The 21436-nt window shown below is 40.3% G+C and overlaps 1 protein-coding gene across 10 annotated transcripts in view; it reads right to left on the bottom strand.

The window, feature by feature from the left end:
* Nucleotides 1-10554: 10554 nt before the first annotated feature.
* Nucleotides 10555-21436, bottom strand: part of LOC140454444 (uncharacterized) — a 183724-nt gene continuing 172842 nt past the window's right edge. For all 10 annotated transcript variants that reach the window (XM_072549181.1, XM_072549178.1, XM_072549188.1 and 7 more), the window contains 2 exons: nt 17841-18005; nt 10555-16761 (listed from right to left, as the gene is read on the bottom strand). In XM_072549181.1, the coding sequence (XP_072405282.1) occupies nt 15953-16761; nt 17841-18005 (974 nt within the window). In that variant the 3' untranslated portion in view covers nt 10555-15952. The remainder of the gene's footprint in view (nt 16762-17840; nt 18006-21436) is intronic.

Genomic DNA, 21436 nt, shown 5'->3' with positions numbered 1-21436 from the left:
TTACCTGCACTTGGTCCACAGACTATGCCCTTGCATTTTAAGTACTCATCCAGATGTGTCCTGAATGTTACAAGAGTACCTGCCTCCACAATCCTCTGGGACAGCACGTTCCATATTTCTAACACGCTGTGGGTGAACAACCTTTCCTGAGATCTCTCTAAACTACTTAACTTCTCACCTTCAACTTATGCCCTCTAGTCTTACACAATCAGCCACAGGAAAACATTTTACATTGTCTTTGCTGCTCATTTTTGTATACCTCAGTTCCAGGGAAAACAAACCCAGCCTCTCCAGTCTCACTTCATAACAGAGACTTTTCATCCCAGACAATATGATAGTAAATCTCCTCTGCACCCTCTTCAGTGCAATCACATCATTCTAATCCTGTGGTGACCAGAACTATGTACAATATTACACCTGTGGCCTAACCAAAAGTTTTAAACAGTTGTAACAAGATATCCTTGCTCCTACATTCTTCGCCCTAGCCAATGAAGGCAAGCATACGTGTCTACCTATGCTGACACCTTCAAAGATCTATGAATTTGTATACTAAGATCCCTTTGTTCCTCAGTACTCCCTAGGGATCTACCATTCATTGTGAATATCATTCCCTTGTTATACCTCCAAAAATGCAACACCTCATAATTGTTAGGATTGAATTCCCTCTGCTGTTGCTGTGCCTAATTTACTAGCTGATCAATATCAGACGTTAGCCTGAGACGATCCTCCCCACTATCAACATCACTAATTTTTGTGTCATCTGTAAACCTGAAAATTATACCTTCTAATTCACATCCAAGTTGTTCATTTACATTACAAAAAGCAAGAATACCAGCACTAAACCCTGTGGTACACTACTGGTCACTGTCTTGCAATCAGAAAAACAAATCTCCACATGAAGGCCTTACTGAAGTTGATGTAAACCACATTAATTACACTACCCTCATCAATACATTTAGTCACCTTTTCAAAAAAACTGAAATTAGTCAGACAGATCTCCCTCCAACAAATCTTTTTTGGACTATTCCTCATGAATTCTTCTCTTTCCAAATGTTAATTCTGTCCCTCAGAACTTTTTCCAATAATTTCCCTACTACTAACGTCAGACTAAGTGGTCTATAGAACATAGAACAATACAGCACAGAACAGGCCCTTCGGCCCACGATGTTGTGCCGAACATTTGTCCTAGCTTAAGCACCCATCCATGTACCTATCCAATTGCGGCTTAAAGGTCACCAATGATTCTGACTCTGCCACTCCCACAGGCAGCGCATTCCATGCCCCCACCACACTCTGGGTAAAGAATCTACCCCTGACATCCCCCCTATACCTCCACCCTTCACCTTAAATTTATGTCCCCTTGTAACACTCTGTTGTACCCGGGGAAGAAGTTTCTGGCTGTCTACTCTAAATATTCCTCTGATCATCTTATAAACCTCTATCAAGTCACCCCTCATCCTTCGCCGCTCCAATGAGAAAAGGCCTAGCACTCTCAACCTATCCTCGTACGACCTATTCTCCATTCCAGGTAACATCCTGGTAAATCTCCTCTGCATCCTCTCCAAAGCTTCCACATCTTTCCTAAAGTGAGGCGACCAGAACTGCACACAGTACTCCAAATGTGGCCTAACCAAGGTCCTGTACAGCTGCAACATCACCTCACGACTCTTGAATTCAATCCCTCTGCTAATGAACGCAAATACACCATAGGCCTTCTTACAAGCTCTATCCACCTGAGTGGCAACTTTCAAAGATCTAGGAACATAGACCCCAAGATCCGTCTGCTCCTCCACCTTACTAAGAACCCTACCATTAACCCTGTATTCCGCATTCTTATTTGTCCTTCCAAAATGGACAACCTCACACTTGACAGGGTTGAACTCCATCTGCCACTCCTCAGCCCAGCTCTGCATCATATCTAAGTCCCTTTGCAGCCGACAACTGCCCTCCTCACTATCCACAACTCCACCAATCTTCGTATCATCAGCAAATTTACTGACCCACCCTTCGACTCCCTCTTCCAAGTCATTAATAAAAATTACAACAGCAGAGAACCCAGAACTGATCCCTGCGGAATTCCACTTGTAACTGGGCTCCAGGCTGAATATTTACCATCTACCACCACTCTCTGACTTCGACCAGTTAGGCCAGTTTTCTATCCAACTGGCCAAATTCCCCTCTATCCCATGCCTCCTGACTTTGCGCATAAGCCTACCATGGGGAACCTTAACAAATGTCTTACTAAAATCCATGTACATTACATCCACTGCTCTACCCTCATCCACATGCTTGGTCACCTCCTCAAAGAATTCAATAAGACTTGTAAGGCAAGACCTACCCCTCACAAATCCGTGCTGGCTGTCCCTAATCAAGCAGTGTCTTTCCAGATACTCATAAATCCTATCCCTCAGTACCCTTTCCATTACTTTGCCTACCACCGAAGTAAGACTAACTGGCCTGTAATTCCCAGGGTTATCCCTATTCCCTTTTTTGAACATTACCTGTATATTACCTGAACATTATAATTACCTGTCATATCCCTGCAAACCTTCTTAAACAAAGGAGCCACATTAACTATGCTCCAGTCATCTGGAACTTTACCTGTGGTCAAAAGTATTAAAATATCTCTGCCAGGGTGACAGCAATCTCCTTCCTTGACTCCCATTGCAGCCCAGGATACATCTCAATAAGGCATGGGATTTATGGACCTGTATGCCTGCTAAAACATCTAAAAGCTCCTCTTTATTAATCTTAACATGTTCTAGAACCTCATCTTCACATCTGTAATCTCCAGTTACAATGTCTTTCTCCCCTGTGAGTAGAGATGATAAATATATAACCCACCTGTTGCTCCACACACATTGCCCATTTGGTCTCTAGTCAGTCCCACCTGGCAATCCTCTTGCTTTTAATATAATTATTAAATGCCTTGGGGTTCTTCTTATTCCTATCTATCAAAGATACTTCATTGACTCTCTCTGGCCTCTTAATTTCTTTTATAAGCACCTCCCACATACTTTAATTCTGAAGGGCCTCCCCTGTTTTTAGCACTCTGTACTTAACATATGCTTTGTCCTTTTTCTTCTTCAAACTCTAGTTGCCTGGACTTGCTGCCCTTGCCCTTCACTCTGAGAGGAACACGCTGGTCCTGAACTCTCACTATTTTACTTAGGAGGAGCAATTGCACTCCAGAACATCCCAGATGGACTCATATTTCAAGGACTGCAATTTCCCCTCCCAAATGGTCAACAATGCCCTCCCGTGCATCTCCTCCACTTCCCGCAACTCCGCCCTTGAACCCCACCCCTTTCAACTGCAATAAGGATAGAAGAATCCTGGTCCTCACCTTCCATCCCACTAATCTCTGGATACAGCACATATAGATGGCGGTAATAGCAGAGGATAGTCAGACCGCACCACCAGTGATAGGAGTTGGGAGGGAAATCTATCAGCATTCTGCAGAGACCATTCCCTCTTCAACTCCCTCCATAGATCCATGCCCTCCACCAACTCATCGCCGCTTGGGGTGTAAAACCAGTGCCCACATCTCCCTCCTCACCGCCTCCAAGGCCGCAAAGGATCCTTCTACATCCAGCAGAGATTTTCCTGCCCATCCTACCACCTCATGTACTGTGTCCGTTACTCTTGATGTGGTCTTCTCTACATTGGGGAGATAGGATGCCAACCTGTGGAATGTTTCAAGGAACATCTCTAGGACACATGCACCAAACAACCCATTGCCCTGTGGCTGACCACTTCAACTTCACCTCCCACTCTGCCAAAGATGCAAGTCCTGGGCCTCCTCCACTACCAAATCCAAGCCACCCAATGCCTGGAAGAAGAACGTCTCACATTCTGCCTTGGTATCCTCCAACCATACGGCATCAATGTTGATTTCACCAGTTTCCTCATCTCCTCTCCCCCCACCTCATCCCAGATCTAACTTGGCAGTGTCCTCTTGAACTGTCCTGCCTGTCCATCTTCCTTCCCACCTATCCGCTCCACCCTCCACTCTGACCCATCACCATCACCGCCCATCTGCAAGTACCTATCACCTTCCCAGCTACCTTCCTCCCTCCGCCCCCCCCCCCCCTCCCCCCACAACATTCCTGAAGGGCTTATGCTCAAAACATCAATTCTCCTGCTCCTTAGATGGTGCCTGACTTGCTGTGCTTTTCCAGTGCCACACTTTGACTACTTTTAAAAGACTCCTATTTTCCAAATGTAGACTTACCCGCAAGTAACTACTCCCAGGCTACGTTTGCTAGATGCTGTCTAATGATATTGAAACTCACCTTCCCCAATTTAGACAATTAACTTCTGCACTATCCTTATCCCTTTCCATAAAAACTTTGAAACTTACAGAGTTATGGTTACTATCCCCAAAATGTTCACCTCCTAACACCTCAATCACTTGACCAGCTTCATCCTTGAGGATTAGGTCCAGCACTGCCCATCTCTAGAAGAACTATTTAAATAAGGCAGAAAAAGCTCTCTTGGATTAAAAATTCCATGGTCTTATTTTTTCATACTAAGGTCATCCCAGTTGCTGTTAGTAAAGTTGAAATCCTCTACTACTATAACCCTGTTCCTCTCACAATAACACAGAAATTGTGCAAATAACACTGTGCATGTCACTGAGCATCAGATTGAAAATTCTGAGCTTTTCTCATTTGCCCTACTGGGATTGGAGTTGAATTTCAACACAAACTAGTAATCAATGGTTTCCTTGAACTTGTGGAGTAGGTTTGGATAGTTCCAACCTCTTGTTATTAATTATCTGCAAAGTAGATAGAACATCACAGATTAGCCATGATTTTACTGAATGAGAGAGCAAGGTCGAGATGTCAAACGACCTGCTCATGTACTTATTTCTTATATTCTTAAGTACAAAAATGCCTCTAATGTTTGTGCTCATTCTTAGTATCAACAGATTGTAGGAAATGATAGAAGATTGCCACAATGGTAAAAGGGGAAGAGCTTTTCAGATTTTAGAGAAAGAAATACAGATTTGCATTATATAGCAACTAACTCTTCAGAGGGTCAGTGTGGATTTGTTGGGCCAAATGGCCCGTTTCCATACTGTAGGGATTCTATTTTTTAAAAAAACCAAAATTTCAGGACTTCACCTCACTGCTTTATGGCCAGTGAAGTCCACAAGATATAGGAGTAGACTTAGGTCATTCAGTGGATTGAGTCTGCTTTGTTATTAGAAATGGTCATCCTCAACTCCTTTCCTGCCTTATCCCCAATAACCCTTTATATCCTTTACAAATTAAAAATCTATCCAGCCTTGAATATTGTTAATCACTTAGCTTTGACTGTTGTCAGTGATAAAAGAATTCCAGATTCATTTCCTCAGAGAAAAACCTGATCTCTGTCTAAAATGGGCAACCCCTTATCCTGACATTACAGTCCTGGACTCTCCCACAAAAGTAAACAACTCTTCCACATCAACCTATCAAGTCCTTTACATTTCATTAAGATTTCCTTTCATTTTTGTAAACTTCAATTAGTACAAACCTCATGTACTCAACACCTCCTCAGAAGAAAACCCCTCAATACCTGGAATCAACCTGGTGAAATCTTCTCTGGACTGCCTTCCATGCGAATAGATCTTTCCTCAGATAAGGAGACCAAAGCTGCTCACAGTATTCCAGTGGGTTGACTAGTGCCTTTTATAATTTTCGCCAGACCTCTTCATTGTTCTACTCCTTTGAAATAAGACCATGAGTCTATTTGCTTTCCCTATTATCTGTTGAGCTTGGACGCTACGTTTTTTTTGCGATTCATTCCAGAAACAGAACTAGAAATGATATCACCCACCAAAACAAACCAAGACACACAAATAGCAAGTGGGTAAGAACACAAACACTTCACCAGAGGCTCACTGATGATGTTACCTAGCATGGTGACAATAATGTCTGAAAACAAACCCACCAGCTCAGTGAGCAAATTGACAACCTGAACTACAAATCTTCTCCAAGATCTCAAACTGTGTGGGCTATGTTAATTCAGACCAAATTGGTAGGCAGGGCTAGTGAGGTGTTTGCAGTGGTGTCAGGAGAATTTAAAAAGGCTTTTTTTTTTTGAGTGCCTATGAATTGGTAACAGAAGCATATAGATAATGATTCAGAAATGTAAGAAAGGAACCAGGTCAAACTTATATCGAGTTTGAAAGAATTAAACAGAGCAACTTGGTAGATAGATGAGAGCATTAAGGATAAAATGAGGCTCTTAGAGATATTATTCTGCTGGAGTTTAAAAATTCACTTCCCGAAATGATCAGAAACGTTGAGGATCAGAAAGTTAAAACAGTGAGAAGAACTGCAGAAATGGTGGATGAATACGCATTGGTGCATAGTCATAAAGATGTACAGCACAGAAACAGACCCTTCGGTCCAACCCGTTCATGCCGACTGGATATCTCAACCCAATCTAGTCCCACCTGTCAGCACCCCTCCCATATCCCTCCAAACCCATCCTATTCATTTACCCATCCAGATGCCTTTTAAATGTTGCAATTGTACCAGCCTCCACCACTTCCTCTGGCAGCTCATTCCATACACGTACCACCCTCTGCGTGAAAAAGTTGCCCCTTAGGTCTCTTCTATATCTTTCCCCTCTCACCATAAACCTATGCCCTCTCGTGCTGGACTCCCCCATTCCAGGGAAAATATTGTCTATTAATTCTATCCATGCCCCTCATGATTTTGTAAACCTCTAAAGTCACTCCGACATTCCAGAGAAAACAGCCCTAGCCTGTTCAACCTCTCCCTATAGCTCAAATCCTCCAACCCTGGCAACATGCTTGTAAATCTTTTCTAAGCCCTTTCAAGATTCACAACATCTTTCCAATAGGAAGGAGACCAGAATTGCACACAATATTCCAACAGCGGCCTAACCAATGTCCTGTACAGTTGCAACATGACCTCCCAACACCTGTACTCAATATTCTGACCAATAAAGGAAAGCATACTAAACCCCATAAATCAAAATCTAGCTTTCAACAGCAATTTCATTCTGCAAGGGATAGAAACTGGGAGAAAGATCTTTCAATGAAAAATAAAAAGTAGATCACACTGGGAACAGTTTATCACGTGTGGAAAACAGAAACCCAAGTGGATGGAAAAGGTGCTTTCACTGTAATAAGGTGGGACACACAAAGTCACAGTGCTGGTAGTTTAAGAAAGGCACAGGGAAAAAGGAATTGGTAGAAGATGCTAAACCAGTTGGATTAGTTAAGATAGGGAAGGAAATCCCAAGAAGTCGAGGACCTGCAGGAGAGTGAACAGCCTAGTCATGGGCAGGATAGTAAGATAGCATCTGATCTTTTCAAAGACTTCACCTGTGTGGGTAAAATTTACTCAGGTAGAATGGAGGGTTAGGTAAAGACATTAAAATATTGAGACAGCTAGTCTGTCCCTAATAGTAAGAGATGAAAATATTTACACTCCTGAAATATTGCCCGAGAGAGTGGTAATCTGTGGAATAGATGGAGAGGAATATTGTTCCCATGTTAAGATAAGGCTGGGAAGTCCAATCAAGGCTGGGGATGTGATAGTGGGAGTGATAGAGAAATTGGCTATCCCAGGAATCCAGTTTATTCTTGGAAACAATATAGCTGGATCAAGGCGGGAGTGATGCCCATTGTACTGGAAAAGACAAAAGAAAACCAGGGAACTAGAGTTAAAAGAAAAAAAACTCGATTTTTTTTTTCTGGATTGTGTGGTGACAAGATCCCACAATGATAGGTTAAAACATAAAGGGAGAACAGAAGAGAAAGATAACAGAGTTGAGGTCCAGGATCAGCAGAGGCATTTTGTTCTGAAAGATTAATGGAGTTACAACAAAAAGGTGAGATTGATAAAGGACTTATATCATAAAGCCTACTCGATAAAGGAATTCAAGTGCACTCTGGAATGCTGTTACCTTAAGGATAAAATCTTAAGGTGGAATGGAGGCCTTTGTAGATTAGTGCAGATGAGAAATGGGCAGAACTTTACCAGAGTGTGTTGGTGGTAGAATACAGATAAAGTATTGCAGGTAGCACACGACCTGTAGGAAGTCATCTAGGAGTGAGGAAGACTCAGGCTAAAATACAGAAGCCAAAATCGTTCATTATTACAATGTTCTAGTGAATCTCCAGTAACATTGACACATAGAAGATGGGAGCAGGAGTGCCCTATTTGACTCCTTGAGCCTCTTCCACCATTCGTTATGATCAAGGATGAGCCCTTAAGCCACAAGAGCTACCCCTTATTGAAAAATGTTTTGAGCTCCTGTACTAGTGAATTCCACAGGCTCTCCACTCCCTGGGTGAAGACATTTCTCACCTCAGTCCTAAAAGCTTGACCCCTGGTCCTGCATTCCCCCCACCATTGGGAACATCCTTTCTGCATCTAACCTAGCTAGTTATAGAGTCAGAGTCTGTTTGAATTTTATAGGTTTCTGTAAATATAGCTTTCTCCATCATTCTTCTAAACTCTGAACATAATCCTGATCAATCCAGTTTCTCAAGTTAGTCCTATCATCCCAGTGATCAATTTGAGAGTCACTGCACTCCTATAGCAAAAGCAACTTTCGTCAGGTAAAGAGACCAAAACTGCACAATAGTCCAAGTGTGGCCTCACCAATGCCCTGCACAATTGTAGCAAGACATCCTTGTTCCTGCACTTGAATCCTCCTGTTATGAAAGCCAATATTCAGTTTGCCTTCTTTACTTCTTGTAGCAGTTGCACAGCACTTTTAGCAGCTGGTGTACAAGGACACAGTTTACAGCCAAATAATAATGTCTTCCTATTTTTGCTACTAAAGTGGATGACCTCACATTTACCAGCACTGTACTGCATCAGACATGCATTTGCCCAGTCTGTCCAAATCACACTGGTACATTTTTGCCTCTTCCATACAGAGCTCACCCTTCCACTTAGCTGTGTCTTTGGCAAATTTTGAAATATTACATTTAGTTCACACATCATTAACATATTGTTAATAGTGGGGGTCTTGGTAAAGATCTGTATGGTATTCCACCAGTCACTGCTTGACATTCAGAAAAAGACCCATTTATTCCTGTTGTTTCCTGCTTGCTAACTAATTTTCTATCCATCTCAATATACTATCCAGAATCCCTTTTTTAAATTTTACACATTAATCTCAATTTCTCCAATGACTACAATAACCTCATGATAGAGTGCTCATTCAATACCGTTGCTATATGTAGACAAGAGTCTTTTACAAATTTCATATCCCTGCTTGTAAACATAGTCTGTCAGGCCCATTCCACTATTCAGTTAAATCTTGATGTGGATGTGCCAGGGTTGGACGAGATGGGCAAGACCAGAAGTCTCATAACACCAGGTTATAGTCCCACACGTTTATTTGAAATCACAAGCTTTAAAAGTACTGCTCCTTGAGCAGGTGAAGTGACTTCATTGATTATTTCTATTTTAAGTATGGTTATGTTGTTACTCTATATCCCTCAGTCTCCTGACCTAATAAGTACATCAATCTCAGTCTTCAAAGCTTCAAATGATCCAACATCTGCATTCTTTTTGGAGCTACGATTTCCAAATTTACTTTGTGAATGAAGCAATCCACTTCAATCCTAAACATCCCATCTTTAAATAAAGATTGCTCTTGTCACCCAATTAGAGAAAATAGCTCCCAGACTTGAACAAGTCAAACTACAGGATCTCTTATATCCACTTGAGAGGTAGAGAGAGCACCACAGTTATAATCTCTCTTCTTGTACTCAAATACAATGACCTTCTGAAGCAAATGATTTAATGTGAACGTTCAGGAATGTTGGAGATTCAACACTGACTGCAGAAGGTGTCAAGCTTGGGTGGGCAGCAACAGTAGTCACCCACATTCAGTCCTGTAAACTGGTACTGCCATTTTGTATCCACCTGGTTCCCTATTAATATTCTTGCCTGATTAAAATAACCATCAAACTCAGTTTAAACTAATCAACAACCTCAGTTTGAACTGATCGCCAACCTCAACAGACTTCTGAGGGAAAATAATTCCTTCCTTATCCCTAAAAATAGAGCTATGTTTTTCAAAGTTAGGCTGCATTGCTCCAGAGTTCTCTACTAGAGGTAACAATGTCAATGAAATCCTTCAATCAATTCAAAGACCTCAATTTGATCATTCTTTAATATTGAAGGGATTAAAAATCGATTGTTGCAGCCTAATAAGCCCATGATTGGCACTTAACATAAAGAATGGTCAGTTGATCAAAGTAGCAAAGGACCATCATCTGCTGTGGAGTGTACGACAGGATGAATCATTTGCAGTGCACAAAACAAAAATGCAATGCAACACAGATCTGGTGAGTAGAAGCAACATACTGGAAAGTGGATTAGGTGCTTAGAATGAACAGGAAAGCAATATTGGTAAGAATGAAGCTGTAATTGTGAGGTAGGAAGTGGAGAGTCAGGGAAGAGAGGGAAATTGTTTGGAAGCTTGAGGTGAAGGGGAGTTTTTAATCCTGATTGTGACAACTGTCACTTGGATGTGTATAAAATCAATCACCAGCTCAAAAATCACTTTGCAGCAAATATGCCTTTTAATTGCAACAGTTTGCTGTATTTACAGAGTATTCATACTAAAAATAATTCTCACCAGTTAGGTGATGCACCTTTCATTGAAAAATATTAAAAATACAAATAACACTGGTTTTACTTTACAAACAGGTTCAAATAAATTCATTAGCAAATCAATATTTGCTATTTTAAAAAAAAGCAAGATATTCATTCCATAGTCACAAAGAACTACAACAATGTGAAAGAAAAACTTCCATTATGTGATCGAGCACTTTAACACACCAGAGTTTTAAAAATAATGGAAGTTGTGTCTTCTACAGCTTGTAAGTAGTAACTATAAAGGAGCAACTTCCGCTTTTCCTCATTAAATGATTCAGTCATGCTCTGGAGCCTTCACACAGCCTAGCTTATATCCACATCTTTTCACAGAATTCTTGCAACACATTAATTAGTTACACTGATAAATACCTTATATGTTACAATTACAAAAAAAAACCTTGAATTTTTACTGCACCCTGATACATATCTTCAATGTTTCAGGTGTTTCACAATTTCAATTTTGAAATGCAATGATTGTTATGACGGCAAACAAAAGCAGCCATTTTGGACAAACAAGATCCCACAAATAATAAGATTAATAGCCTGTTGAACAATTTCTGGTTGAAGAAAGAACATCATCCAGAACAGCATGCAATTTCTCACTGCAAAATGCATTGGAGGGTTAGACGAAACGTTGGGCTCAAAGTCTTGCATTGGGCATTAGATTTACGACCCTGTGACTTGGATGAATATTAGCAACAGAACAACGCTGATGCAATAATTTCTTTACTTCCCTTTGATGACAAATCTGAAAGCACTCAGCTTTAAACAGCTACTTGGAACTGTAACAACCTGCCAACCATTAGACAGGAGAGAGTGCAATTTGCAATTGTATCCCAACCCACATTTCCCTACAGGCTAATCAAAGGTGCAGGCGATGGAGTCCTTTCATCATGGATGTATTTATTCTTTCATCCAGCATGGAGTAAACAACATGAAGTCTGACTGTGAAGACAGGCTTCAAAAATAAAGAACCAAAATATTCTTTTAACTATCTACTGAAAGTAGACTAGACTTCTACAGTACATATAACACTACACTTATATTGTGAACTTGGTAGCCCTGTTTTCTTAAGCTGCCAGGTTTGAATCTCTGCATTTTCTGATACAGTTCCAAACATGCAAGTGGGATGAAGAAAAATCTAGACTGCCTGGATGTTCAAAAGCAAAAGTAAAGGGCTGTAAACCTGGCAATACCCAAGGCCCAAAGGGAGCGCAGGGAGAACTTCTGAAGGCTTTATAACATTGATTTGTAGAAATTGTGCGGACTGACACACTCTGCTGGACAGACTGTTATCTAATCTGCATTCCAAAACAAGGGTAAAAATAGTATTCTACATCGCAGTTACATCCTATCAAAGAAACAAGGTCAGCTTGGATCAGTCTATGTGGAAGCATTTCCTACTGAACAGTACCAAAATATTAAGTAACAATTTTATATTTCACCAGCAGCAGCTCAAATTCAAGCATGGTATAAAGGCAACACCCAGTGTCAATGTAACTGCTCCTTCTCCCAATCAACCTGCTTTCCCACAGCAGATCCAATTCAATGGGGAAAGTAAGGTACAGAACAATGCTGGCGGGCTGGGGCACTCGAGCAGTCTCTGGAGATGCAGACGTCAGAATATTTTTCCTAAGCAACACATTAAAAATAGGAAGGAAATTTTAACTTGGTAGTGATGGAACTGGAGTGATCAGAAACGATTATTTCAAGCTTCACCGTTCCTTTAAAGGGAAAATGACAATTATATTGGATGTGGATTATTTTCAGAATGGAGGCCTGAATCTCAGTAATTTTAGTCCTGTTAATTAACCAATTAGAAATACAACTAAGAGCTTAACTTGTTGTTTCCCTTTATAGATCCTGATGTACTATTCCAAAGTTTATTTTTTAATTAAGTTTTACAAATTGAGGTGGTGGGAGAGGGGTGGGAAGTCTACATTTTATTTACGACAAATGCATCTCCATCTCCCCACAGCCCAACTTGATCAGGAGAGGCCCACTCTGCTTCAAGCGATGTATTCTGGCAAGGATGGCAATAGTAACCAGTTAATTGTTTATTTTCACGTTGGGTAAGAACAAAATGATTTATTGCAGAAACCATCTGCTACCCTGTAGCACCTCTCCAAACCAGCTCCGAATTGCCATTCTTCCCACAACACAGTTCATGAAACACATGAAATAAACAAATATCAAAGCTGGATTCTATTACATTACCTGCCTATGGCTCAAATCTCTTGGAAAAGAATATTTGATGGATGATATGAAGAAAAGTCAACATAATTTTGCTAGTAAAAGAATAAGACGTTTCTGACTTATTTCCTTTCCTAAAATAAACCGTTACCAGTCCTGATTTTGAAGCAATTTCTAAATGCTCAACTGCTCACCAGATTATAAACCTTAGTGTAACAGACAACCAGAGGGAACATGAAGACTAGCACTTAAAGTAGTGTTGTGGTTGGTTGTGCAAATCTATTTAACAACTTTATTGTAGTGTTCCCATTCAAATAAGTGAATACTGCCAGTCTTGCTTTTTTTTTCTCGCAGCAATATTCCTATGAGATAACATATCTTAGAAACAGTACAAGGACCTCTGAGTTCTTTTTTGAAATCTTACATATTCCACAAATTTGTCACATGCCAAACTTCTCCATTGTAATAAATCTATCATTGTTAAGTCAGGTCTGTAATTTCAAAAGGATTTGAGACAAAACACGAAATAGACAAATGAATACTAAACTAGCAAACAAAAAGGCCATTTTCACAGAACATTTTTTTAAAAAAGCCAAAGCTGGACAAAAGGAGGAGAGAAAAAACATCCGAGGAAGGTTCCTCATGGCAGTGAAGCCTAAATTATGGGGAGGTAGAACAAATCACCGACTTGTCAAATCCATTATGCGGCCAAACGTGCACCCCATGCAACAAACTAAAATCTAGTGAACGTTAATCCTTGAAATGTATGCAGTATAAAGTGAAATACACAGCACAGTGAGAAGACTCAAAATGGAAATTTCAAACAAAAACAAACTGTATTTTTCAAATTTATCATTTGGACCAATTATCCTGCCCAGCATCTAAAATCTGCTGTAATAAATACAAAGGAGCAGAGCTAATGGCAAAGTACAGAAATAAATTATCAAAACAGAGCGCTGGAGAAATTCAGCCAGTCTGGCAGTCTGTGTGAGGTGGGTGGTGGGATGAGTGATGGAGAGACGGAGACAGAATAGGAGAGAGAAGACAGGAGAAACAGCTTTAACATTTCAAGTCTGATATGACTTTCCAGGAGAAAAGTCATATTGACCTTGAAATATTAACTCTATTTCTCACTCCACAGATGCTGCTGACCTGCTGAGTTTCTCCAATATTTTGTTTTTCTTTCAGACATCTACAGTAATTTGCTTTAATAAAGCGTTATACCCACAGCTGCCCAGGGCATCTTACTGGACTGTAAAAGTACAAAACAAGGAATCCTGTAGATACCCAGTTCTCAACAATTTGCATATATGAGTATTTATAGGCAATCTTGGCATCCTAACATGGGATTTGCCCATTTCTGAGGTAAGTGTTAACAGCAGCCCTCAAAATTGCAGACCCACAAATTGAAAACAGAAATCCAACAAATAAACAGAAATAGAAAGATGACTAGTCTATATGAATGACAGGTGTGAGACTATCAGAAACGGGAACATGAAGGATATCACAGCCACAGTTCAATTAATTAGAACAGGTTTGTACAGATGCTGGATACAAGATTGAAGTCTCTGCACTGAACTCTGTTATGTAAGGATATTAACATAATTCTCCACATACCTCCGATACGTGGGCTATGCACCAAAACAATACAATGGAGAGAACTGGATTTTTATACCTACAGCTCACAACAACGAAGTTGCCATAAGAGTATTACTGGCTATTTCAGAATATTTATCATCATCCACTGCTGCAACTGATCTTCACTACTCCAGGCTTTGCCAGGATGAGTCACCAGCTTCATGAGGAAATTAGTTTCATATCCAAGCACTCAACATCACAAGAAAATGACTAATTTCACAATCAAGTGCAAGTACATTGAACAGTTATATATTGCCCCCAAGAACAGCTATTCAGAGCACAGTACAAGATTCCCACAATACTGTATTGTTACATAACTGTGCATTGTATGGTTCTTGCAGAATTATATATTTGAAGTCCCTAACCAGTTTTGTCCATCAGAATCCACAAGCAGTTGTTTTAGAAGAGAGCCAAACTTTAAGACTCTGTCTCCCCTGTCATTATTATAAGATTTCAAAACTTCTTAAATACAAACTGAAAACCTGGAGGTGAAAGCACAAATGAAAAATAGTTGCGAAGTGTTGAACATTTGAAAACTAACTGTTATACATGGGAAAGAAATGCACATGTGTTTTTCTGCAAAATGTATTCATTCCATGTAAGACCATGGTTAAGTTTGGACTGAAGTTCCAACCTATACTGTGAAGTATAAAGTCCAATTTTATAAAAGATTATGCACATTTCAACATTATAGATTTATCCACTGTCACTCCAGGTTGTGCAGAGCAAGCAATTCAGCGTCTACCACAGTGGGGCCCCAGTCTTCAGAAATTCAGATCTTAACACATGAAGTGAACTTGTTCCCTTAAAACAGCACTAACGCCTTGTTTTCTAACAAAGCAAAATGTGGGTTTTCTCACTGACATCAGAAAGAACATTTTGTAAAGTAAGTAGATTGCCTCAAGTACTGACCTCTGTGGGATCGGACGGAGGAGTGAATTTATTACTGTTGATGTCTTCATAAATACAAACACTCTGACAGATATTCTACTTTTCAGGGATGTGCTCTTCACATTGATCACTGCAATTCCAGTCTGGATCAATTTCCAACCCCTCCTTCCTCAATAGTGTTAATGCAAAGTCAACAACTCTACAACTTGCAATTTTATTTGCTCATATAGCTAATCCTTTCCATTCTCATTTTCTGCTGGATGAGGGAAGAATGAGAAGAGAGAATGAGAAAACCTGGCCCTTGTTAGGCCAAGGAGGCAACATTGCATGACTTCCTTGAACAGCTTAGAAGGGCTGTGTGTAAACTTTTGAGTTAATCAAATCATAGGGTACAGTGTGTGCAATTAGATTTCAAAACTTGTCTTGGTTAGGGCTCAGTTATTCCAAAACCTGCCCAAATGTTCTGGCCTTCTATTGCTCAGACAAGTCTTTCTATTAAGGCGTGGAAAGATCATGAGCACAGCAATGGAAGAGTGTGTAGACAGTATCATACTACAGTCAGAGACTTCTAATTTCAAATTCTACTGCGTGGAATCTAGTAACAAATAGCCCCCATTTGCATTTGCTTCATTGGCAGAATGAATGTCCACGGAAGATATAAATATTTTTGGCTCCCTGACAGCACATGTTGCTGTTGTAGAACCATCTGAGGAAACTGAATCCAAGTCTAGTTCAGCCTCCAATTGATCAGCACCTCCTCTGTTCAATGATGCAGGATGCTTCAATGTTTGGCCTGGCAAAAGATTATGCAAGCTTTTGTCTTTCACAAGGAGATCAGATGTCTCTGTACACACATACTGGGCAATAGAACTCTCATTAGCGGAGGTGGAAGCTTTTTGGAAACATTGCATCAACTTGCTTTCATTGTCAAACAAGTTTTGAGAGACATTTTCTGAATCTTCACGTTTTGATTTCCACGTCCATGGTTTAATTCCAGCCTCTTGCACCTTCTTAGCCAGTTTTTGAAGAATGTCCTGCCCTTTTGCTGATCTGATAACCTGCAGTTTCCCTTTTACTGCTGATTTTGCATCTATTGGATTCTTTTCAAACGACTCTGCAGAACTGTCCTTATCTACTGACTTTGACCAATACAAAGCACCCTCTGATGACTTTTTAACATCCCCATTTGATGGCAGATCTTTTGCAGATTTGAAATTCAAGCCCATTGAATTTGCATACTGTTTTTCATCCTGCACAATCTTAAGGTTTCTTGATGCTACATCAATGGCTGTTGATGCTGTATCAGAAATTTTTTCCAATCTTTCTGGAAGTTTCTGCATTTGCGTTTCTTCTCTTGGCTGTGTTGATGATGTCATTTGTGAATAACCCTCTACGTAAAAGCAAAAGAGAAATATTATTCCACATTTTAAAAAGTTATCAATTCTTCAATGCATCAAGGATAATTAGAGATGGGGCAATAAATGCCAACAATGCTTAGTCCATAAATAGGAAACGTTTGGAGGGATATGGGCCAGGAGCAGGAAGATGGGGCTCATGTAGATTGGGATTATGTTTGCCACGGACTGGTTGCAGAGTCTGCTTCCATGCTGTATGACTCTATGATAAAAAGAAGATTCATTCGGAGCTCAGTCACACAGTCAAGGTCATTGGCAAGCTCAAAATGTAATCACATTATTGCAGTTTACAGAACGTACTGATTCACACAGGAGTGACTGACTGACTGATTTTGAGTATTATGACTCAGTGTATCAGATTTCTCACAATTTAAAAAAAAATCTACATTTACAAAACCAAAATAACTTTTTTAATTAAAAAGACAAGCATTTCAGAATAGAATACTGTAAAAATGTCAAAATATTGACTTCATTTATTACACTGCTGGTATGTACAAACTTTCTTTGTGCAGCAACAAACTCAGATTTTTCACTTCACCCTATCTCCCTACCAAATCACTCATAACGCATGTCAGGATTGGACAATGTTGCACAATCTCTTTTAACATGCAACAACTCAAATTAGCTCAACATTATTTTTATCACGTTCTTGGCTATGTCGTAGAATTATAGAATCATACAGCACAGAAACAAACCATTCGGTCCAACCGGTCAGTCCATGCCAAACATAATCCAAAACTGAACTATTCCCACATGCCTGCTCCTGGCCCCTATCCCTTCAAACCTTTCCTATTCACGTACTTGTCTAAATGTCTTCTAAACGTTGTAATTGTACCTGCATCCACCACTTCCTCTGAAAGCTCATTCCACACACGAACAACCTTCTGCGTTAAAAAGATTTGTCCCTCATCTTTTTGTAAATCTCTCTCCTCTCATTCAAAACATTAATTTTCTCTCGGATGCTGCCAGACCTGCTGAGGTGCTCAAGCACTTTGTTTTTATTTGAGATCTCTAGAATTTACAATATTTTGTTTTTAATTGACATTCTGATTACCTAAGAAAGCCAAATGTGCATCATCTTGCTGGTGTATGACAAGACTTCTTGGTGGTAGTTCTTTTGTGCCATGAGCCTCTGTCTGGGAACGAGTGTCCCATTCTCCATATTCTTCACCATGGGGGGAAACTGCAATTTTCTCGAGGAGAAGACGAAAAGGAGTTCCTGCAACAATTATAATTTAAAAGAGATCAAAATTAATAAGTTTCTAAAATTTCAGATTTTGAACACAGTATTTCAAAGAGATTATGCATCAGGAACTGAAAGAGAGGTTTAGAATTAAATGCACTGTTCTTCCCATTTCACGTGACAACACACCATTTTGTAGAATGCCTGTTTGGTAAAATTTACCTCTGCAAGTGAGGACATTCACTTCTTAACACTTCAAGCGCATTGCAGGATTGGCTTTTAGATGGGACATGATACTAGTCATAGATGTACAGTACGGAAACAGACCCTTCGGTCCAACCCATCCATGCCAACCAGATATCTCAACCCAATCTAGTCCCACCTGCCAGCACCCGGCTCATATCCCTCCAAACCTTCCTGTTCATATATCCATCCAGATGCCTTTTAAATGGTGCAATTGTACTCGCTTCTGCCACTTCCTCTGGGAGCCCATTCTACACACGCACCACCCTCTGTGTGAAAAAGTTGCCCCTTGGGTCTTTTTTATATCTTGCCCCTGTCACCCTAAACCTATGCCCTCAGTTCTGGATTCCCTCACGGTAGGGAAAAGACCTTGTCTATTTACCCTATCAACGTCCCTCATGATTTTATAAACCTTTATAAGGTCGTCCCTCAGCCTCCGACACTCCAGGGAAAACAGCCCTAGCCTAATCAACCTCTTCCTTTAGCTCAAATCCTCTAACTCTGGCAACATCTTTGTAAATCTTTACTGAACCCTTTCAAGTTTCACAACATCCTTCCTGGTCATTCTGGCGTTATGATAAATGTTCCTGCTTTAACCAAAACACTGGTTATAAAGATAATAAAAGTGCTACCTTCCCACTTGAACAAAGACCTGCTTTAAGTTGTGTGAGCGCAAAAATATAACAAAGAAACATGCCATAGATCAAGGATACCATATTCCAGCACATTTTTGTGTTAACTGAACTATTGCAGATTTGGTAAGAGTAAGTGGTTGTACTCCATACTAATCTCCTCCCAAACTTCTTAATCCATCCTCATCAGTTGGTGGATTGTACGTAATGGCAAGTCAAGGGAGCACGCGATGGAGGAGCAGGACATGGTAAACAGTTCACTGCTCCCATTTTGTGGACAACAATGTAAAAATACCTCATAAACTAACCATATATTACACACAAATGTCCTTGCTACTATATAGTGTCGGTTGTGACTCAGTTGGCAACACTCTTCCCTCTGAATCAGAAAATTGAGGGTTGAAATCTCAGTCCAGAGATACAACCACAAAAGTTCAGATGGACATTTACTGCAGCATTGGTTCAGTACTGGACAATCAGAGATGTGGGATGTTAAACCAAGGCAACAATTCTCTCTCAGCTGGACAGAATCCATAGCATGGTTCTTTTCAAGAGAAGCAGAGCCATATTGCTGTGACACAGACAGTATTTATTCTTTAATCACAAAGGGAGCTTGTTCTATATACGTTAGGCTGTTAAGCCATTTGGGATGGTCTTATGGAAATGTGGAAGGTGCTGTTTAAATACAAGCCTTCCTTCCATTTTAGCTATATTGTCCCAAAGCTAAAAAGAGGCATCAAGCCATGGTGGAATACAAAGGTGTGCTGATATTCCACCACTACATATTGCTCAGCGTTTGCTTTAGACAATTTGCTGCATCAGCAATACCATAAAAATACAAGACACCAGTGTATAACAACCCTCAGTCTGGCATCACCTCTCCCCACAATCAAATCCCTCTGTCACTTTGTCCCTCATCGTTTAGTATCACTTGATGACTAAGATTCTGATTTTCAGTATATCTCCAATTGCTATTATCCTGCCAATGAATACCATGCCTTTGGCTGTCTAAGATCCATGTTCTGGAATTCCTACACTAAACCCCTTTTCTACAAAACATTTCTTAAATTCTCTTCTTAAAATGAATTTGTTAAAGTAATGCATGCATAACTGTAATGACCTCCTCTCTGCTCAACAATTTACTGGTATTATCAATTGTGCTAACTGGTCGACAGATTGCAGGGTCCTTAGACTAATTATTGAGTTCCCAGTGATAAGTGGTAGTTAGGGCTCTTATGGCACACTGTCCTGCCTCTGAGTAAAAAGACTTGGGTTCAAGTCCCACATGCTCCAGAAGTGTGCCATAACATAACTGAACAGGCTGAATGAAAATATCCTAAGTGACAGTTCAAACAGTCTAAATAAAGAAAGTTCAATCTTCGCAACCTGGTAAGAACCAGATAAACAGAAGATCTGCTCTCCACATCTGCCACAACATGAAACACAAAGTAGAAAATTCTTGCGGTTCTCAGATCCAAGTGCTTGCTGCAACCAAAGGATCATGATCGATTTCCTATTATGGCAGTTTTCATTTCAAAGAAGGAAACTGCAGTGACTGTAACGAGGTCAGCCGAGTGCACCTCAGAGTATGAATTCCCTGATTGGACCAGATTGACCACCCCAATCAGGGAGCCCTGGCTAACAGATATAAAAACAGGAGTGTCAGAGGTTCAGTTCACTTTGACAGCTGGCTCTAATAGCGTTGCTTCAGTGTCAAGAACTCACCATGTATAAATAAAGGGTGATTTGAGGATAGGATATTGGCCTCTGTGCAGTAATTTCAGTGGTGACAAGAGAAAAGCACATTCCTGAAGAAATTTGATCGCAACAGTTGTTTTTGAGTTGGGATTAGCATTTCTGGCATCGTGCTATTGTTTGGGAAACTTGACTCAGTCGATCCTGCCATTTAAAACTGGGCTCAGTATGTGGAAAGAATGTGTTTGTTTTAAATGGGGAAATGAAAAGCATTGAGTAATTCTCCTGAATGCTTCAGGACCCACAGTCTTTTTGGTTATATGGAGCCTAACTTTCCCTGAGGCCCCAGATACTAAAACCTTTCAAGTGTTAATGTATTTAGTTAAGGAATATTACCACCCAAACCCTTTTCTAATTCTGAGACAATATCGGCTTTGCTCAGCAATTCAAGAGCCAGGGGAATCTATATCAGAATTTTTGACTAGGTTAAGATGACTCGCAGAGGCATGTGACTTTGGTTTAATCCTTAATGAGATGCTAAGAGGCCAGTTGGTATGTGGGATTACTGATGTAACCAAGCAAAAGTACTTAGTAGCTGAAGCCCAGCTGGATTTCAAGCTGGCACTATAACTGGTTTTATCATTGGAAAATGCAGCAAATGGAGCATATCAGTTGTGGGGTATTCCGATGGAAGTGGACACCCATGCCAATCAACTAAGCATGGAGAGTACTACTTGAGTGAAGGCAATTGCATAGCCTCACTCAGGGCATATACTGATCAGAGGGACTCTGCTGGCCCAAAGTAAAACCTCAAAACAAAGTCAAGCCTCAACCCAACAGTTAAAATTTCCTTTAGGATCCCAGTTGGCAAGGCACCAGTGTGCAGACTCGAGACAG

Source organism: Chiloscyllium punctatum, chromosome 29, assembly GCF_047496795.1.
Source record: "Chiloscyllium punctatum isolate Juve2018m chromosome 29, sChiPun1.3, whole genome shotgun sequence".
Lineage (NCBI taxonomy): Eukaryota > Metazoa > Chordata > Chondrichthyes > Orectolobiformes > Hemiscylliidae > Chiloscyllium > Chiloscyllium punctatum.
The sequence above is the reverse complement of the archived record's forward strand: the minus strand, read 5'-3'. Positions and strand labels throughout refer to the sequence as shown.